General features: G+C 27.0%; 1 protein-coding gene across 1 annotated transcript in view; it reads right to left on the reverse strand.

The window, feature by feature from the left end:
* LOC129981306 (cell adhesion molecule Dscam2-like) overlaps positions 1-23,112 on the reverse strand; it is a 493,597-nt gene that overhangs the window by 322,954 nt on the left and 147,531 nt on the right. Inside the window, exons 3-5 of the mRNA XM_056092083.1 lie at positions 7,628-7,789; positions 6,614-6,760; positions 4,717-5,010 (exon numbers count right to left, since the gene is read on the reverse strand). Coding sequence (XP_055948058.1) covers positions 4,717-5,010; positions 6,614-6,760; positions 7,628-7,789 — 603 coding nt within the window. The remainder of the gene's footprint in view (positions 1-4,716; positions 5,011-6,613; positions 6,761-7,627; positions 7,790-23,112) is intronic.

The raw sequence follows: 23,112 nt of genomic DNA on the forward strand, positions 1-23,112 counted from the left end.
AAGAAAGATGGTATATTTGTATTTATTTCATACCATGGACCAACAACAATTGTGAAGGATCGATTTTTGGATGTATATTTGCAGAATATTTTTATTTTTTCCTATTATTATACAAGTACCAGAAGATCGGACATACATTTTCGACGTTTTCTTCGGATTAATTGAAAATAAAATTTCACATAAAATTATAATTGTAATTAGAAGATCACATATCAAATTTCATTTACCAAGTATGAAATTTGATATGTGATCAAGTATGAGTTCTGATTTCAAGTATGTCAGAAAAAAAATATATGGTCAAGTCCCTGACGGATCTGATTCCAAATTTAATACGATTCGAGATTTTAAATGCTTAACAAGTGTACCTTTTTTTTTTCTTCCCCGCACTTTACGTTTTCTAATTATTCTGCTAAGACCGCCAGAATGGCAAACTTAGACCGCCGGAGCGGTAGATAAAGCATTGAATCAGCAACATATACGTCAAAGATTTGACTATCCATCGATTTATCTGTTCATGGATTTAGCTACGTGGAAAGAATAGACCGATATCACAAACGAGTAAGCTAAATGAATTTTTGTATATAATCATTAAAATTGTGCTCGAAGGACATATTTACGAACAAGTTAATCAAATATCAGATAGAATCTCTAATTATCTTTTCCTATAACGGAAATAGGATGTTGCAAAAAAGAACCTTAAAAGGATTTGATAAATGAAAACTTAGTTTTGATATCTTAATTGTAGATTCATAAAAAGTTTGATTGAGTCAAATTTTTTAGATATTCCCAGATACGAGCATTCCCAGATACGATGATCAATATCTATACGAAATAATGTTGGCTATAATGATGAAGCAATGTACTAAAATAAACGATTGTGATCAAATTATAAAAATATCCTACAAAGTTAGAAAGGAGAATATTCTAGCTGATTTCAGACTCTTTCAGTTGGACAGATGATATGCTCTTGCAAAAATTTCTAAAAATAATGTACATCAAACTGAATTAGCTTAATATATTTCGACTTCATGGCTCAACCGAATTTACCAACTGAGTGCATCCGAAGTGATTGTATTGGCAATCCAAATCTTCAATTTCAAGCCATCGATGCGCAATTTTTTTTTCATAAATATGGAATTTTATTCAATTTATCTATTATGATTTTTTACCCCAAATTTACTATGTATTGCTTTCGACTTATATATGCCTCATCGCCTGACTTTAAAAAGGGGACTTGAGGACTCTAAAATATAAATTCCGCAGTTAAATGGTTAACATTGATGCTGAATAATTCAGTGTAACCTCATTAAAACATTTGAAAGGAGTTGAGAGCTAAAGACACCAACTGAATTATTAAGTAGCGGAAACTTTAACGTCCTTTTCGAGGCAGCAGATAATTTTATGAAGAGTCCAACATAGATTAAAAACCGTCTTCAGTATAATTAACAGGTGTAAAAGTGCAAATTAAATACAATTCAAATGAAGAATATTAAGTGAAAAATATTTAAATAATTACAAATAATATTTAATTCTTATTCATTTGTAAAATGAGTGGAGTATATTGAATAAAAAAAATGAATCAAAGCTATCCCATTTGTATTTTTTTTTCAGATTCTTTAATAATTTCGTAAATTATTATATTATTCAAGACGACTAATTAATGAATGTTAATAAATTCTTAAAATGAAACAACGCATTCAGACTTATAATTAAGCCTCAAATTGAAACCACTAATTCGCACTTGAATAAAAACAACGGCGTTACTTGTGTAACAGAACTGTGAAATGAATTTCATCTTGGCTACATTCCACTAGCTCATCATTATACTATTCTTAATAAGCGGCTCTAATTGATTTTAATTAGATTACAGCAGGGAAGTAACTTGCGTTCCTTCCTGGGCAAAGCAGATTGCGAAAATTCTGAAATCGAGGTCGAATTAATCAATAGAAATTAGTCTTCTAATTAACTTAAGTAAACAATGCAAATTTTGGTGTGTTCACAAAGCATCAGTAGAAACAATGACTATTCAGTTTAAAGTTAACCTTATCTACTTCGGACAATCAGTAGTTCAGCAAACTATAGCCTTCCATATCCAATCAACGACCCGTGCTAATACCGATCAATGCTGGCCTTTCCCCAAAAGGATTTTTCCAAGTTATCTGCGTTAGATGCTGGAGACGTTCTTTATCGCTGGTATCGATTGTGGATATTGGACAGCACACGTGTTTTGTGAGTTAGAAAGTATTGGAATATTTATGCGTTATTCTCCTCAATGAGTTTTGATTCTGAACTTTCATAGCTAAGCTTCGTTGCTCTCTTGCGGAAATCGAAACCGTGAATGTGATTATCTCTAAAGAATCCGCGGAATAACAGATTTCAAGGAAATTAATCCCAGTACTTGTAAACAAGGTATCTTTTTCGTATCAAACTATCATTTTAATAAAAATATTACACCAATATAGTGATGTTTCGTTTCCTAAGACTTCTTCATAAAATTAAATTTATATTTTAGCTTGCAGAATGTTTCAGTAAATTTTTTTCTCACTTTTAACGATAAATAATGTCTGAACAAGAACATATATATATATAACAGCGGGAACATTTATGCGTTTTTCTTCTCTATGAGTTTTGGTTATAAACTTTGATAGCTAAGCTCCATTGCTCTCTTGCGGAAATTGAAACTATGATTGTGATTATCTCAAATGAATCCGTGAAATAATATATTTCAAGGTAATTAATTCCAATACTTGTAAACACGGTATCTTTCTCGCACTAAACAATCACTTTAATAACAATATTACTCCAGTGTAGCAATGAATCGTTCCGTAACCCGTAACTGAAGACAGGAGTCAAAATGACTCCGCGTTGTTTATTGTCTCTGATTATTACGACTTTTTTTGTCCTTTAATACAATCACTACTTTCAAGTAGTACATTTAGCATTATGTTGGCTGAAATTCAAGATTGAACACATTCATATAACAGAGTTATTCTTTTTCAAAGTTTTCGTTGCTATCTGTGGTGTCATTGTCTTCATATCTCTGAAATTTTGATTGAAAAAATATGTAAGGTACGAATTAATTTTTACATATTTAGCATTGCAATCCGTATTGTATTTTTCGTTTCTATTTGTTGAATTATAATAGTCTTTAACATTAGTGTAATCCCATAATATACAAACGACGTAAATACCCTTCAAAATATTATTTAGATTTTTCTTATAATATTTTTCCAACATTTAATATTATAACATTTAGCATTTTTAATATTAATATGTTTGGTAATTACATGATTTCCAGAATAAATTTCGTTTCCAAAATAAATCTCAATACTGTTTATAAAAGAAATAAAAAGAAAAATAATAATGGGGTATTTTTGACTCCATGTCTTCCTTCATGACACCTTTATAAAACTAAATTAATATTTTATATTTGCAGAATGTTTCAACAAAAATGCTATATATTGCACCTTTTAGTGATAAATATTATTTGAACAAGAATACATATAACAGCAGAATAAAAATCTACGTGGTAAACAAATTGTCTTACCAGAAGCTTAGTCCCACGTCTGTAAAGACCATTTATCACAAACGCACATGGAAAAAAGAATTGTGTTGAATAAATAAGACTTTTATTGTCGAATTTATATAAGATTGATGATTTCTGCCACACACACACACATATATACAAAACTTACAACATATTTTGACAGAGAACTGGAAGCAGGGAGTAGATAATTCAGTATGGGAATATTTTTTCGAGTGGCAAAATTAAAAACATAAAACAGTGGAAAGAAGTTAAATGTCTTAAAAGTTTTTTTGTCTTAGTTTCCTAATTAGAACAGAAATCAAACGAAATCTAAGATTTTTAAACTAATATAAAACATTAATTAATTAATGAATTGTTTAGTGAAATTTCGAAATGAAATGAGAGCTATTCTTAAATCATTAAAATTTTGAATTAAAACAAATGCCACTTTCTGCCTTAGTTTGCAAATTAAAACTGAAATGAAGCAAATCCAAGATAAACTTTTAAAACGGAGTATAATACACAAACTATTATATATCAAGTTTTCGCTTTTAGGGTTATTAGAAAATGATAAAGGGTTGCCACATTTCGCAAATTATGTCGAACATAAAGTCACAATTTGGCCGAATGTCCACCATGTATTTCTCATTTCCGTATATACCCATGTACCCGAAGGAGGGTCTTAAGAAGCTATCGTCAGACGAAGAACAGAGAAAAGAATGGGATAAAATTGAAATAACGAGAGGAGGTATCGAAAGTTATATATATATATATATATATATATATATATATATATATATATATATATATATATATATATTTAATTTTCAGTTTTTCTAGCTAAAAAAGGTTTTGCAATTTCTAGGCTCGTACGATTTTGTGATGAAAAGAAAGAAGAAAAAAAAACATAACTTTTCTAAAATTTGACGTTTAAAAAACGTTTATTCGAAAGTTTTCTGAAAATAAATTAATAAATTTTTTAAAAAAGCAATAAACTAATCACGTGATCATTCCAAACACCAATTTCACTGAAATTTCATTAAAAAATTGGCTTTGAGATAAAGTTTTGTAGCTAGAACAATTTGGAGGTGAAAAAAAATGCTTAAGACATTATTAATAATTTTTGCATTGACAAATTTGTTTTGGAGTTTTAAAGTAAACAAACGTTTTGATGAGATGGAACACCATACCTTCAACAATAAGCTCGATTTGGACTGAATCTTCTCCCATGGTGTTACTAACATGGCAAACATATCGCCCACTGTCTGAGGTCATAGACTTATGAAATACAAGGACACCTCCATCTTGTCTTGCTGAAGAACTCATCTGCAGGGCAACTGGCTGATTGCCAACAAGTTTGTGCCATCTGTATCTCGGAACTGGATACCCTTGAGCAATGCAAGCCAGTGTCGTTTTCTGGCCAATGGGTACGTTAACGATGCTGGATCGTTGCATTATTCTAGGTGGTTGAGCATGATGTGGATCTAAAATGACAAGAACAGGAAAAGGTAATCAGAACATAAATTCTGTAAATCTGCATAATTATTGAATTTTTTTGATTTAATATTAGAATTTTTGATGTTAAAAAAAATGCAAAATTTCTTAACGTTAAGGAATTGAATCCATTCAAGAAATTTTTCGTGCTGTCTCACTTATCATTATGATTATTTAAACCAAATACTCCATATCAATCTATTAATGATGAAGAAATTTCATATACTTATTGCGATACAGAAGACACAACTTCTCTTTCTTACTGATTTCAAAACAAGAAATTTTTAAATGTTTCCAATTATTTAATATTTTTTAAAAATTTTGTTTGATTTTATTTCGTGTGTTTAATAACATTTATCGTGCGTTTAATTACATAGTTTCATTTTTATTTGATTACATAGTTTCATTTTTATTTAATTACATATTTATGATGTATCCCTTGTTTAAGAAGCAATCATTTACTTAAGCTTACATAGTAAGAGAAAATTTTTAAAGAAATTTGGATAGAATAATAGGAAAGTTCTTTTCTTCTTGAATCAGAAAATAATATCTGAATATTAGAGAATAGTTAAGTTTTCTTTCATTATTCATTCTTCCATTATTAAAAGTGAAATTATTAATCACAAGTAGAGCAATTATATATATGAAAGCCATATAAAACTATCAGATAAATAATTAGAACAGACACACTTTAGTTCAAAAGCAGGAATGAATTTTAAATTGTTTACTGGGACAGAAGGTACAACATTCTACAACCATTCTGTAGTAATATACTAAAAAGAAACTTTTTGAAAGCTGTATTCAAAATGGAAATAATTCATGACTCATATGAGTTTTCTCATATGAGTACATAAATAGCATATATAATTTTGTTATGGTATAATATATATTTTTCGAACCGTCACAAAATATAACGCGGTACTCTGAAAAACGATGAGTACTTTTTACTATCTTGAATAAATTTTTATGGTGGAAACTATTTGAGATTTTTAACGTGTTGTAAACAATACATTGAGTTTGGTCTAAAAATAAATAAATAATTTGAATAAAAAAACAGAAAGATGATGTATATATAATTTTATTTAAAATATTAAAGGACACTCATATTATTCATAATGTTTAGAAATACATTAAAACAAGGAGGCTTGGAATGCATTTGATGAGATTATAATTCTTTGATGAAATTTTATTTACATTATGTTAGCAAAGAAAGCATAAATGAATCTTTTTCCTTCGGTGTACACTTTTTTGTATTAAAATTAATAGTTTTCTATGTTATTTATACTCACTATTACAAAAACAAACATGTTGTACCACTTTATTGGTTGATATGATCAAAAATGTTCTTTCTGGAATTATTTGTAAAATAACTTATTCGAATAAAAAAATAAGGATGCGTTACGTTCTGATTAATATCTTATTACTACTTTTTCATTTCAAAAAAGCTTATGCTTTTTTTTTCCTCTATAAACATTTCAATGGATATTTCTAGAAGCCACTTGTTCAGTAATTTCAACATTTCTAAAAAAAAATATGCAGAGCAAAATTTCAATGCACAGAAAAGAAAAATGAAATCGAATCAATTTTACCAACCTGTGACAATGATTCTTGAATAATTCGTGCTCACTTTCTTCTCTCTCGTAATTGTATTTTCTGTGTGACATCTGAAACTAAACGGATTTACGTGGTCGGATGTGTCTTGGATGTACAAATCTCCGTTTTCGAGCATGCCATATTTATCTGCAATAAGGATGTATTGTTTTACATATATATTGTAGAAAGCACGGAAAAATACAGTTTTTAATAAATATATCTGATGCCTAATAAGGTTTCTAATAAAGACTAAAACTGGTGCACAATAAGAACTTTACTTAGTTTTTTTTAAAAGCACACACACACACACACACACACACACACACACACACACACACACACACACACACACACACACACACACACACACACACACACACACACACAAATAATTTGGTTCTAGCATTTCTTGTCTTTTTGAAAAAAAATAATTTCTGAAGATCAAGACGATTAAAGTTTGCAAGTTTGCATTTACGTACCATTAAGGTTGATTTAAATTTTTCTTGAGTTATATATTAAAGTCAAAATTGATTCATATATAATATTTTTATATAAATCAAAGCAAAACAATCTGAAACAAATGTAGGATAAATTCAAAATTCAAAATTTTTATTATCATTTTAAATATTTTGCACCTCGATGATGCATGATTTGAGAATTGACTAATTTAATTCATTTGAAATATTGGAAATATGATCATTTTTAGAGCTATAAACATTTATTATTTGATTTTCTTTATTGTTGTGTTACGGTAAACAAATATCAAACGGTTACAGTAAAATACTCTAGATTAGTATTACTACCAATGATTATTCATATTATTTGGGCTTTTAAATCAGTTAACATAAATATAAACCGCAATTATTTATGGAATACAAATTTATCACATTGACTATAAGAGTTGCAAAAATATATGGAAACATCACAGCAGATTACCGTAGTTAAATACTTTGATTTTATTTTTAAATATTGAAATGGTGCCAAAAAGTTAAAAAAAAAATTAAGGGAACTTACCACTGGCTAAATGTGGAGAAATCATAAATCCGTCAATTCTTTCCCATGAAGTAATCTTCACATAATCAGCAACAGAACTGGGTATTGGACAACGAAGCACTGCCATATTTCCTCGAAGTACAAATTCATCAAACAGGCGTATTTCATAATTTTGCAGCACAACTGAAAGAAAGGAAATATTTTTAAAAAAATCTTCGTTTAAACAAAGTATTTTAAATATCGTGTACTTCCTTAAAAATATCAAAAGTTCACAGTCATCTCCATATTATAGATACTTTAAAATAAATTGAATTCAACAAAAGAAATTTCAAGGAAATGAATGAATACTTAGAAGTAATTAAAATTATTATGTATTGTATTCTTCTATTGATTTTGACACTGAAATGAATATAAATTTTTCATAATCTAAAATAAAATATTATCAGCAAAAAACAGTTAAAAGAACAAAACCAGTATGAAAAGTGGAAATCAATAAAAAATAGTTACAGTTAATATTAAAAAAAAAAGTAAATTAAAAGAATTGTTTTATAATGTCATCCTGGCAACAAAAAATCCCGAACATTGACAGTATGCAGTGTATGCAGCTTAAAATGGATATGAATGATGTTTGTTTTATTATAGAGATATTATTCAAAACAACATTACATTCTACAAACCAGAGATATTATATCATTGTCTTTTTTCATTGACATAGCGATTTCAAAATATGCACAACTATATTTATAGCATGCCATGTCATTTTCATCTAATGTTGAGTTTATTATATAACCTGTAATTATAAATGTGAACGCGTGTAAGCGTTAGAACCAATGTTCTTTCACATATGCAATGGCAACTCAATTTATACACACTCAGGAAAATTGTTCACTTTTTTTTTATTTCTTTTTTCTTTACATATTTTTCCTCCTTTTACTATTTAGATTGATATTATTGGAATATGGTTGATAGCATAAAAGAGATATCGAATTTTTTATACATTTGAAAAGTGAAATTAACTATAGTTAAATGGTACTATAAGTATTTTCTTATAATGGATCTTTGGCATAAAATAAATCTTTTAAAAGTTATTTAAGGAATTATTTTTATTATAAGTACAATATTCTTGAAAACGAATAGATACATCTATGACTTAATGCGCATCATGTTTACATGTTATCTGATTGTTTGGTTTGATTATGGTTGTATGAAGTGATAAAATTTAAAATCGTTGAAATATTTTAAAATCCTTAATAATTTAATAATTACATGCATTTTGCATTATATTCTAATAATACAGCAATACTGAATGTTAAGCCATGATGTCTAGTCTTTTAAACAATGTTCTTACCAACTACGCCAAGTTGAATCCTTAATGATAGAAAAAAATTCTGGATTCTTTCGTGCAATTAATTACTATTTGCTTTCTCAGAGATAAAAGAAAGTGAATCATTGTAATTAATCTTAACCCTCCAGCTGTTTATCTCGTGATTTCCGCGGTTTGGCAATTAGTACATTTTCTATCTCATACCGCGTTTCTCGCAGTTCAGAGTATTTATTTTTACAAGTACAGACTTTTATTATATCATATTATTATTGTGTAACATATAATACCAATGAACGTTGTTTGAAAAATATTTGGGCTTATTTACAAACAACGTATCTAAATAGTGATTTGAAAAAATTAAACAGTCAGAGGATAAAACTTTCTTGAAATTAGTGTCGTTTCATCGTTCTATTTTTTAGGAATGAATTTTTCCGTAGAGAAAACATAGTCACTTTTTATTGATTTAAATTGATATTTTAAGAAAAAAACAATTTTTTTAAACAATTTAATTTGTTGATGTGCATTTGGTTATATATATATATATATATATATATATATATATATATATATATATATAACCAAATGCACATCAACAAATTCCAAGAAGTAAAATATTTATAACGTTTTATTATAAATGAAAATATTAGTATAATGTGGAAAGTATGCACGTTTCGAAACAATAACTAATTGTACATATTTCTGTTGTCCAATGTTTTTCATTTATATTATTACTCTTCTTCAAAATATAAAAATGATAAACATTTTATTTATCAATTTCTTTTGAATATTTATAAACATTACTACTGAGATAAAATAAATATTTATTTGCCAGAATAATAAATTGAGTGGAACTTATCATAGAAGGAGATAATTTTGTAAGTTGAGCCATTAATAATGAATATTTATATTTAAAAGTATATATTAATTATTTTCATAATTCTTTGGTCTTAAATAACGTCTAGGAAAACAGCAAAAAGGTAAATAAATTTTTTATGACAATGAAAACTAACAACAACGATCTAAACTCATTTCATGTACCGATCAACCTTCAGAAACAATGAAAAATAACTTGTGTTGATTGTTATATTCTAATCTTATTAAGTTATGAATGTATACTGTTATTTTCACCTTAGAGACTATATCTGTCCCATTCGTCATGCATTCGAAATTGAAGCAGATTTCGAATACCTTAGAAATTATTTAATTATTGTAACTAATATTATTTGAAGAAAAATTCCCCATTTTTGCTACTAAATTGAGTAAAACAATATTTTATTATTGTATGAAAATATTTTATGATATTAAAAAATGTATTCAAATTTACACCAACGAAATAAGTTATTAAATCATCCAAAGTTCCGAAACACATGTTATACGTTTCAAGTTACTCAATACTGAATATCAAATATATTTATTTCTCTTGATACTTTGTGTATATTATAAGAGAGAAGAACTTTTAACATACTGTAACGTAATAGGCTCTAAAAAATTGCACTTTTAATGTTGCAGTTATATAAACAAAGAAGATATAAAATTATCTTGTGCTGTTAGCTCTAAGGTTCGGTAAATCTTGATATCTCAAATCTGATATCCCTCTCTTATAAAACAATGCATGATTAAACGTGATGAGAGGGCCTAATAACCTTTGCTAAAATTATGGAAATCAATGACATCAGGCATTTACAGCATGTATATCCCATGCATTTCTTAAAATAAGTATAGAACTTGTTTACATTTGTTTATCGGATACCTTGTTAATTCACGGAAACTTTTTTCTGAACGCAATTAAAGATATGGAAAAATCTGATGGGTAAGGAAATGTGTGGTAACTCGAAACGGTATTGCGTTTGGGAAAACTGCACTCCTTTTTTCTTTAATATGTGAGTGACTTACTGAAATTTGTAGATATTCCTGCTACTATCAAAAAATAGTTCAGACGTTCTGATATTATTGATAAGAAATCAAATCATTTAACGGCAAGGAGATATTTTGTCATTTATTAATATTTTGTCATCTAAATTATAATGTTGTTTTTAATCTAAATGCGTGAATTTTGTATTACGCTTTATGTAATGATATAATTAATTCTATACTAAAGGAAACTTTATTTTTTTTTTCATGCTACATTTTCCATTAAGGCACACTGTTGTATTTTGAGGGAAAATATATATATAAACAATAGTTAAAGCCAATGTTGTATATAACATTGGCTTTAACTATTGTTTTATAATACATAGTTATTTTTAAAAATAATTTCTGAGTTAACTTTGCTCATAAAAAGTGAAAGGCAATACATATTTTATGTTGTATATTTAGATGTATTGCTAATAGTACGTATAATTATACAACATAATTCAGTTATCAATAAAGTTATAAAAATATTTTTTTTTCTTTATGCCCCTAACCATAATGTACGGAAAGCTAATATACATTAAGACAATAGAAATTGTTTGAAGAATTATTATTATCATTATACACTTCATAAGTTAGATTATATATTTAAATTATGACAATTTCTAAAATGTTTGGATTTAAGGCAACAAATATCGAACACTTTAAATTAAAAATAAAGATTCTTTGAAATTATCTCCTTAAACTAATGAATTTTTCCTAATGAGTGAACTAATTTCATTTAATAATTACACAAATGTTTTTATTTCTGCGAACATATTTCAAACATTATTAAAAAAAAAATCAATATATATTATACAAGTGTTTTCATAATTTTCTTAAAATACGTCTTTATTTAAACTCGTGAATATTACCTTGAATTTTCATGCATTAATTTTTTAAAGAACATTATAAATAAAGATAAGTTTATTAGCATAAAAAATATGTTTAATATAATCGGGAGGTGGCAATATTGCAGCAAGTATTAATTGTAAAAAGAATTTTATGCCGCTGGGTTTTGTTAATCGTGACAAACAAAAGTTTTTCTTAAAGTAAGAACAAATATAAAAATGCTTGAATTCTTTCTCATTAAAAGAACAAAACTTTTAGAACAAAGCAAGTATTAAATAAAAAAATACATCATAAAACGAATAATGAAACGCCACCACTGTTACATTCCTTTTAAAATTCAAGACTTTCTTAGAATTACTAAATTTCTGTATAGAAAGTTTAACATTTTGGACATTAATGAACCAGTTTCCTACAAAATTAGTGGAGTTTCAATGCACTGGATATAAGATAACTTCTACTGAGTTAAATCATCTACAGAAAACAACGCCCAGTCTTTACTTTACAAATGAGAATAGTTTGACATTAATTGAAAAGCTTTTAGTCTCAGAAGTATCTATCTACGTTTTCCATTTGAATAATTTAACAACATAGGCGGGATTCAGTTTCCATTGAGATAAACAAAATTTTTATCTCGAAAAATTAAATATTTGTAACTTAAATTTTGCTATGGATTGGGAGAGCGCAGCTCCTTTATATGATTAGAAGCAACGTTAAAAAGTAGAAAAATGAGTTCTCATTTTTTTTTTTTTCTTTCTCGTATATATAGTATGGAGAAAGTATAGTAATCGTCATCAATTTTAAATTCGAGATTTTTCAAAATCTCCACATTTTATATCTCTCTAGAAACACATTTTGGAAAATGTCCGTCTGTCTTGACAAAAATAATAATAATAATAATAAACGCTTTGAATTAGACGGTTGAATTTTGTTATACGATATTTATACAAAATTTCTAGAATTCTATCAAATTTTGATTAAAATTTGGTTAGAGAAAGTCTGTCTATCCAGCTGTTTGAATAAAATATATAAATTAACACATAATTAAAAAATGAAGAAAGCTAGATAGATAAAATTTGGTACACAGATTTAACATCTATAGTAACGATACATATCAAATTTTGGGATAAATCAAAGTAAGGCTTAACTCACTGTCGGTATATACTTTCAGAAACATGTAAACATAATAAATCAAAAAATCAATGATTTAAATTTATCAAATTTGGGATAGGATTTTCGGACTACGCGTTTCACTTACTGATATATTACATTTGATTTAAATCTATAGACTCAAGGTTGTGACAGAAACTACATAAACTATTGTTAGAACATTAGTTTGTTTCTCATATGTCTACGTTAGAATAGGAAAAATCTATTTAAGTTAATCTCGATAAATGCTGCTCTTGATGTCAGAAATGATAATTAAATTAATGGATTCTTTGAAAAAGAAACATATGATTAACAAACTCCTACAGATATCATAGAATCTTTCTTTATTTCAGAATTTTTAAATTTTATCTTAAAACAAGCGACAAACTCTTTCTTCTTTTTGAATTGAAATCTGTAATCCGAATATAATAAAGGTAACATATGTTCGTTTCAAATATTTTAAGTAAAAATATGAAAACATCTGTTACTAAGTTATCACGATGAAATTATGTATTTAATTTATATTAGAAGTATAACAGAAATGATAATAAATAAGTAAAAATAATAATATATAAATGCAAAATATGAAATTAAAATTTGGTTATCATTGTTAAGTGCTCTCAAATATAATATTGTAAACATTCAAGCATTGTTAGGATTAATTTTTTTCTAGGCTTATTATTTAGAGAATATAATTGAGATGAATGTAGAATTTTCAATAATATAAAGTATTTTTTTTTCTGATATCTAAATATGGAATTTAACTTCTCTTTAAAATTCCATTTCATAATTTCGTTGCTGAATTATCTGGAGATATCGAGATTTGTCTTCATATTTTTTGAATTCAAATGAATAAACCCTATGAAATGAAACCATAAAATTCATAACGGTTCTCTGAATTCATGCTGTGTTCATCTCGTGATTATTTTTCGCATGTATTTAGATTATTTGCAGAAGTGTCGAGAAATATCTTTTCTTTCTTCATATTCATGTCACGAATCAAAATTAATTCATAAAACTATTAAGTTTTGAAAAATATTACATTGGATTTCAATGCAATCATTTCTGATTTATTTATTCAATAGTCCGTCTGTTTTCCCGTTTATCTTACATAATATATACGTAAATCTCTTTGAAAATGCCGAAGTGACGGGGAAGCATTCATATTCATGAAAGACCGTCGTCTCTGACTGGAGATATTTATTTCAAATTCATTATGACTTTTAACTGAACTAAAAATTCTCTAAAGACATATCGAAACTGCTATCCAATCATAGGTTAATGCATAAATTTATTATTCTATTTAAAATGTTTTTGAACTAAAATGCTTATAGAAATAGATAGTTGAAATTTAGAATTATTTTTTTAATGCTAGATAAAAATGAATTCTTTTGTCACTGAACTCATTTCATTTCAAGATTTGATGGAATCGGTTTCTATTCCTTTTGCATTTTATAGAGAAGTCTTAAAAAAGTTATTAGGATTTTATGTTTGATATTATTTTTTTACAGATTATTTCAAATATTTCTTTAAAATTTTACGTAAATGTAATTTTTTGATGAATATTTATTTGAAATAAGGAAAGTAGATCTTATTCTGATTTCTTTATATTTAGGAAATTCATGCTGTATTTGTCAAAAATGTGACTACAACTATAGTCAATGAAATGTAATCGGACTGAAATATATAACGCATTTAAAGTTAAACAATTTTTAAAAAAATCATTTTTATGGTTGAATTAAGCATCAAAATTTTCTTAAAAAAATTCTAATTTTTAGACTTATAGTTAATTGTTTCTCAAATACACTAACAAATGACTCCATAGATATGGAATTACAATTAGATTCAATTTATGGTAAACTGATAAATAAGTTTCTATAGTATTAAAATAGATTAATGTCATTTAAAGCATCCAAGCGTAGAAAATTTAAAAATTATTATGAAGTTAGGTAACGAATGAAAATTCGACAACAGAATTTGTTCAACATTATAAATTTTTATTAACTGAAAACGCATTTTTTGAAAGAGTATCACAATTTTTTCTCTTATTTTTCTTAAATATTCTTCCAGACTTCAATTTTACAACTAGTAAGTTTTGAAGTGCATAGTTACTTTTGTTATATTCTACAATAAAATGAAATAAATTAGCTCGTAAATTAAAGTTAAAAAGTACTGTATTTAATATATTTAATACTTTATTAAATAAAAAGATGATTTTTTAAAGACATTTGCTGTTTTGAAATAAAGGCTAAAAATTTACCAAACTGTAATGATTGAAATTGTGATATTTTTTTCTATTCGAAAGGACATTGCACAACCTTCTATTACATAATACATTATCATTCTCATATATATAATATATTGTTACACAACACTGCGCTGGATGGTATTTCCATTTTCAATCATCAGAATACCTATATTTGTAAATGGATACGTCTGCAGCCATTTCGAAACCACTCGCATGTATTACGTAGATTGCTCTCTCTCTCTTTATATATATATATATATATATATATATATTTATATATATATATATATATTGAGCAATATAACAGCTACATTTATAAAGGTGACTTTCGTTTCAGAATTTGATTCTATCTGATGCGCAGTCCTGATAAGGAATTAAAAACAAACGAATTCCTCTGTTTAAAATTAATGTAATTATCCTTGTGATTCAATGTTGTACTACTTAATTTATTAAAAGCTATTTACTTTATAAAGTTTAATTTATAAACTATTATATCAAACAATATATTTACAATATCTAAACTAATAATAAAGGTGAATATATGTATGTGCGGATGTGTATAGGAGTTGTTTCACATACAGCTACCAAATTTAAAGCATGAATATTTCTGTGAATAGAAATGTGCAACTAGGAAAATTTTTTGGAACTTTAATTGGAATTTAAATTAAGTAGAAATTAAGTTGAATTTTATTTGGGTTTCCGCAAAAATATACAAAAATAATCTTTACACCGTTTTAAAAGATTGTCTATTCAGAGATACCAGTTTAATACCCATGCAAATTATTTTTGAAATTTGGCAATTTTTTAAAAAACCATTTTTTGTCTGATTTCCAACAAGGGATTATTTTATTGTTCTAAAATTCAAATAATTTTCATTATTTCATCAAATAATTTTCTACTTATGTTGAAAATTAAAAAAAAAATGAAAGATTCAGCTAAATATATATATGTCGTTTACAGGACAAATGAAGGAAATGAAGCTACAATTATGACGCGAAGTTCTTTATGTTTTTATAGAGCTATGATGTTATGGGAGTATCTCCATTAGAAAGGTTTATGCACAGATGCAAAAGAGCTTAATCAAGGTAATTAAAATAATACGGCTTTAACTTCAAATCATTTTGCGGAATCAGGAAAATGGAGTTCTACAGTTTTAGTTAAGTTCAGTTTCATTAACGTCCCGTTTTAAAGCAATACCAGGACTATTTTGGGTCGGAAGTCATAATTTTGAACCACTATCAGATGACGAGGAAGACATCTGAGCTGGCACCGCCCTCGAAACTTCCATACCACAGCAGTGGAGGACGTTTGGCCCCGATAGATTTACCGTGTACCAGACCCGCTTACAAGACGGTTCTTCCGCTTCCAACACCGAGAACTTACCACCAGGATACCACGGCCCAGTGGAGTTCTAAAAAGAATTTATCTGAAATCAAATATAACCAATACTCCGGTTGAAACATCTGGTTGCCTGAGGCTAGTAGTAACTTAATATTTTATTGATTTATTTTTACAAAATTATGTTATAAACAAGCATATAATATATATCTGTAGTAAAGAAATCCGACCAATCCCAAGCGGATATGCTGGTACATGTCTATCAGAAATAGGCCGGCACAGATAGAACAAACATATTGGTACGAAAAGACTTTCATACTTGCCATGTCTTATAACTTCAAACAATATCAATAAAATACAAACGTAAAATGTAGATATAATAAGTTTTCCTATATTGTGTATGTATATGAAAATTTAAGATAAAAGCAATCACCTAATACTTATTTATATTTAAAATAAATAGCATCAGTACAATTATAAATAGCAACAGTACAATTAATATAGAAATAATTACAATTTTCAAAAGAAAATAATGGACTTTAAAGGGTTCTAGTACTTAGTGGCCACAGAATTTAGAATAGTTAGACAATTTATGAGAAATTAAATGTATTCAGTTGTATCTGGAACTGATATATGATATTCATTAAGGTCATAATACGGGGAGCATGCAGTGTTGCGAACCTCGCATTCCTATTCATGAAAGTTATAAACAGTTGCAAACTCCCATCTCAGTACTTAGGAAAGAGAGTTATGTGGAGTAAATTCATGCTGACAATATCATACGCAAGGCAAAGATGTGGCTCGCTGCCAAATTCCGTTCACTTTCAAAGTAACCTTCTGAGTATAAATAGAAAATCTATAAGTAAGATTTATTTTGTGAAACTGATTGAGAATACATTATTTTTCCATCAAAAAATTAAACATTTCATCAACGTCAACGTCTTTCAACATCTAGGTATTTATCAAAGGTTAACGAGGTTCAAGAGGGATGAAAACAACGGATAAGTAAAAAACAAATGCGATATCATATGTTATCATAGAAAAATATGACAAAAATATTATATCTTTCTAGACAAAAAACTAATATATATATATGTATATATATATATATATTTTTTTTGGGGGGGAAGCTAAATTTCTTATAAAAATTGCTTATCATTCATTCATTTAAACAAAAATAATTATGATTATTGATATCGAAACAAAATCAAATTTAATTCAATTTTTTTAAAATAATAAATTTTGATATGATCAATATTGCAAAATATGTATGATCTTTCCCATTTATTTTTCAATTATTTATTTCCTGGATATAAGGAGGAAAATAAGGCATAATTAATGCAATATTCCGTAACTCATTCTATAATTATTGTCTATAATATACTCCGTTTTCTCATTTAATATTTTTATATTTAAGATAAATAATCCTTTAAAACAGAATGACTCGTTAGAATTAAGTTTTACACTAAATTTTGCGAAAAGCATTTTAAGTTATTTCTTAGACTAAATAGTAACTATAGTTTTATTTGATCAATAACGGCTTTGTTCGATATATGACTTCTTAGGAAATAAAATTTTATATTTTAGAGAAGGTTTTTTTGAAGATGAAACATTATTTCTTGAAAAAAAGTTAATTGATTATCAGGATAAGGAACATTGTGGATCAATTTTATGTGAATTTTCCACACAGTCATCTCTGGAATCTTATCGAGATCTAAAAAGACAAAGTATCTGATAAACCATTTATGTCTACAACATTTCAATAATAGATATGCTTAAAATACTTTTATACGAAATTAGAAATAATTATAAATTCGTTTGTATTTAGTTTAGCATTATCAGAAGATTCTTATATGAATATAAATGAATAGATGAAAACGAAGAAATGATGCAATGAAAAAAAAAACACTTTTTTTTAAATTTTTACTTTAATGATTCAAATATAAGAAAGTCTGGATCAAAATTAAAAGCTTTACTAAATAATTAAAAAATATTTTGAGGTTTTGAATTGCTAAAGGATATAGAGTTAACATTGTATGCACTTACATATAAATAAGAATACATCTTGTAATATGGAACTTTCAGATAACAACCCACGTTCTGATTACGACAGATAATATTTGGCAATTGTATGCTTGAGATAAGGCATAAAAGTTTCTAAAAATAACGAAAATATGCGTGAAAATGCATGATAAAAGTTAAACAACATTTCCTTTTAAAAATCTTTTCCAAAATCTTTGCTTGAAGTGTTAAAAGTAAGAACAAGATATTATCTCGACAGCTTCAAATTTCACCTATTCCGTAAAGCAGTTTTCCTGTAAATGTCCAGAGAATAGTGATAACGCAAATGATTTATTCGATTTTTTTTGTTTTAGACAGTACACATAAACTGACTCCAAGAAATCTTTAAGTACTGTAAAAAAAGTCCATAAAAAGATCTTATTTGCATATTTCCGCACACCCGTCCAAGAAAAAGAAAAATAGAAAAGATTCCTTTCTTTTCTAAGAAATTTCGCTGAAATATCAGGATTAAACCTAAAACTCAGAGCAATTTAAGTGCGTCGGAATGGGAAACTCATAAATGTTGGGAGTCTTTTTTTTTTTTTTTTCAGTAAAAATCAAGGAGATTGATTCTGCTTTTTTTTATTCTCTGCTTAGTCTTATTTTTGTTTTAGACTGGTAAAAAATGCAAATTAGATTATTCCGCAAAATTTTAGGGTTAATTGCACTTTTACGACTTTCGTTTTTCATTTTTCGTTCTCTTACTGGCCTCTTTCTTCAAAATGAAAAAAGCTTTCCTTATGAAGTCGACTACATTTTTATTTGGAGTAACTTAATTAGATCGGTATTAAATATTTCTTATGCAGTCTTATGGTCATTAAGAAGTTTTATAAAACCCATAATCTTTAAAAGTTATATTCCTGGTTTCGGGTCACCTTTTTTGTCAAATTTAAAATTTTTTGATTACATTTGGAAGACAATTTTTGTACAAATTACATTGTTAAACACAGAGAAGATCTTTTAAATGCTGATCTCAAAATAACATTCCAAAATGATTCTAAATATCATTTGAAAAGGGTAATGAAATGAATAATTAAACTTAAATCATTTCTTATCAACTTGAAAACTTTATAAGATAGTTATGTAATTATTTGGCTACATTTTAATGCAAGAATTTCAAAGGTGCCAGTCTTAAGGTCATTTTTATAACACCCATAATCTTTAAAAATTAATCCCATTTCTAGACAAATTCAAAATTTTTCGATATTTTTGTAATGTAAGTTTTACACGAATTTGCTCATTAATTACAGAGAAGATTTTTTTAAAGTTCTGAAATCAAAATAGCATCCCAAAAAGTTTCTGAGCATAGTTAGAATATGACAATGGAATTAATAATTTAATTTATATTATTTCTTATCAATTTGATATCTTAATAAGATACATTTTTCGTTAGGTAATTGCTTGGTTGCATTTTAATATAAAATATTAAAGATGTCCATCAATCTACATGTTGATTATCAACAGTTTTGCTCATAAATTCTGCCAAAAATTTCCAGAAGTATCATCAAAAATCTTACACTTTAAAATAATTAAAAAAATATTTATTGAATAGATAAAAACTACATTTTCAGTACATTTAAAAAGTAATATATTGCTCTTTTGATTTCTCTACTATACATGCGGTGGAGCAATTTTTTAAAATCCATTTGGTAATTCGTAAATGTTTCAAAGTTTGGGCCTTATAATTTTGTTTTGAATATCTGCAAAGATTTCACTTTATTAATGCACTTGATACCTAATGGAAAGATTCCAGATAAATTCATAATTTAATTCCCAAATAAATTCATAATTTAATTCCCAAATAAATTCATAATTTAATTCCCAAATAAATTCATAATTTAATTCCCAAATAAATTCATAATTTAATTCCCAAATAAATTCTTTTCCATTTCCTAATTTTTAATATTTTTCTTTCCTATATGATTGATGTTTGTATCTATATTATACGTCATATTTAAGCCTTTGCAAGTTTCTTATTGGAAACTTCATCTGAAAAAGAAGGCATTATTAATTACTAGTCACTTCAGGTGCTCACCTAATATGAACATTTCTAATGGAGGCAGTCCTTTAACATTTTAGAGTTATTAAAACGTAAGTATTTGGTCTTCAAAATTTCGTAATATTGTAACGACTTGTTTTCATTTATCTTGTAAACAACAGATATATTATACACAATCCTATTTCTTTATTTTTTAACAAAAAAAGAAAATCATGCGATTCAATATTTGCGGAATCACTGAAAATAATTTGAATTTTATAGCAACAGTGGCAACAATTTTATGGTAATCGGTTATTGGCAATGAAGCAATTTTTTTTTTAAATGAAGAAATTTAATAAAAATTTGCACGACTGTTAAATTGATGTAGTCACAATATTAACGCACACTAAAAAGACAATTAAAAAATTAAATGATGTAAATTTATTTTTGTGATTAGTATTTTTGAAAATTATTGTAGAAACGCATGAAAATTCAATTTATTTTGTAATTAATTAAAATTAAAAAAAATATATGTGAAACGATGCCCCCCCCATAAAATATATATGTGCCAAATTTTGCTAGTTCAAATCAAACGTTACAGCTCGTGTAGGGTCAAACAATACGCACACACATATTCAGTGTTATAATAAGTAAAGAATATTTGAAGTTCAGTAAATAAATATGCAACGAATATAATAACTACAAACAGATGTTTTTATGAGAGTGGTAACAAATCATTGTGCATTAAGTGATATTGTGTAAAAAACTTTTAAAACACTTTGGAAACCTCGCCAAGTCCTGAAAATAGTATCAATTTCTCTAAATATCCGTCAGATGTACGCAATCATGGAACGTTTCAATGCTATAAGAACAGCACTAAAAAGTGTTAACATTACCGAGTTTTACAATAAATTTCCTGAAAATTGAACCTTAGTGGCCAAATACTATATTTAAGACCGTCCAACTTCTATTCTATGAGCAAGTAAAGTGCAGTTTTATATGCGGACATAAAGTTAATGAAGTTGTGCATCTCCCCATATTTAACGATTTTATAAATTCAAATTCGACTTAAAGATTTTATCAAATCAAAGCAAGATATCTGCAATAATTGATTTATACAATAGCGTCTTTCTATTAAATATAACATTCCAAGTTATATTTGTAATTTTAAATTTTTTTCATTTTTGGGATTATTTATCTTTTTATTCTTCCAATTAATATTTTGAGACTTATGTACTTTGAATTTGCTTATATTTTAAATTTTATCTTCCAATTTTTCAGGTTAATTAATTTTTTATTCTAATTTATTTATACACATATCATACTGAATAAATCAAATTTTTAAATAATATATTAACTTCTCATAAAAAGAAAAATCAGACATAATTTAAACTGCTGATAACTAAGCCATAGCTGCAAGCACGAGAGCGATTTGCTTTAGTATATCTGACCTAATTTCGTATGAAATGATGAAAAATGCTTATATTTTTAAAACAGACATAGATCATGACTTATGATTCTATCCCATATATCAGCAATAATATTTTAAAATATCCAGTATATTGACAATAAATAGATGCTATTAAACTAAGCTCAGTTCCACGACAGCCCATGTGAGCTAAGGCCTACAGTGTCCATATCTGCTTTCTTGACCGAAGGCCTCTGTGTATAGATGCTATGAAATGATAATAATTTATAGGGGCATTATTTGTCACATATTATGAACATATATGTGATAAATATGTGTGATGAACATATATGTGTGAACCACATACTATTCTTCATTATTTATCACATATTATTATCACATATTATGCAATAAATTTTCTTTATATTAGCAAAGAAAAATGTATGATTATTTATATATATCTTTTGTACTATATTTTAGCGCATGTTATTTTTCATCCACTATATTTTCTATGTTTATTTTTATTAGTTTTTGATTATTCTTTGCATTTGTTTATATTGTTTTTATATATCAGTTTTTGTTCTTATTTGCAGAGCATTTTAAATACATTACATATTATTAATTTTAATTTGAATTTTTGAATATGTTTTGTGTTTATTTGTAGAACTTTTTATTTAGTCTAAGCATAGCTAATTGCATTTGCCTAGCCATGCAGACATTTCAAAATGGAGAAAAAATAGCTAAGTGTTATTGGGTAATGAAGGTGAAGAAAGCTTTGCTCTGGTACATTATAAGAAACCATAAATTATCACCAACGACTTTTTAAGAACTAATAAACCTCAAAAATTTCACCTTTCTTTTCTTCTTTTTTAATTTATTCATTTATATATTTATTCGGAGATTCTGTTACCTTTGCTTGGTGTAAAGGATATTCCACATTCACTCAGAATGTGAGAACTTGATTTATTTTCTTGCTAAGCAATATCTTAATTAATCGATTTTAACGAGTATTTTGCGTTTTTAACACTGAAAATATCACTTGAATTATACTATTTATAATCCAACTTAATAAGGATACCCCGACTACAAAATAGCTATTCTTATCCACCGGAAGGCACGTGGAGAAACTTGAAAGATCGAACCGCCATAAAAGCAACACTGGAAGGAATTGTAGTTGAGTCCTAAGAGCCATCACCGATCACGTTACAACCTTTCCCTAAGGAAGTACGTCCCGTCATCGATGGAAGGAGCCAGACCCCCA

Source organism: Argiope bruennichi, chromosome 8, assembly GCF_947563725.1.
Source record: "Argiope bruennichi chromosome 8, qqArgBrue1.1, whole genome shotgun sequence".
Lineage (NCBI taxonomy): Eukaryota > Metazoa > Arthropoda > Arachnida > Araneae > Araneidae > Argiope > Argiope bruennichi.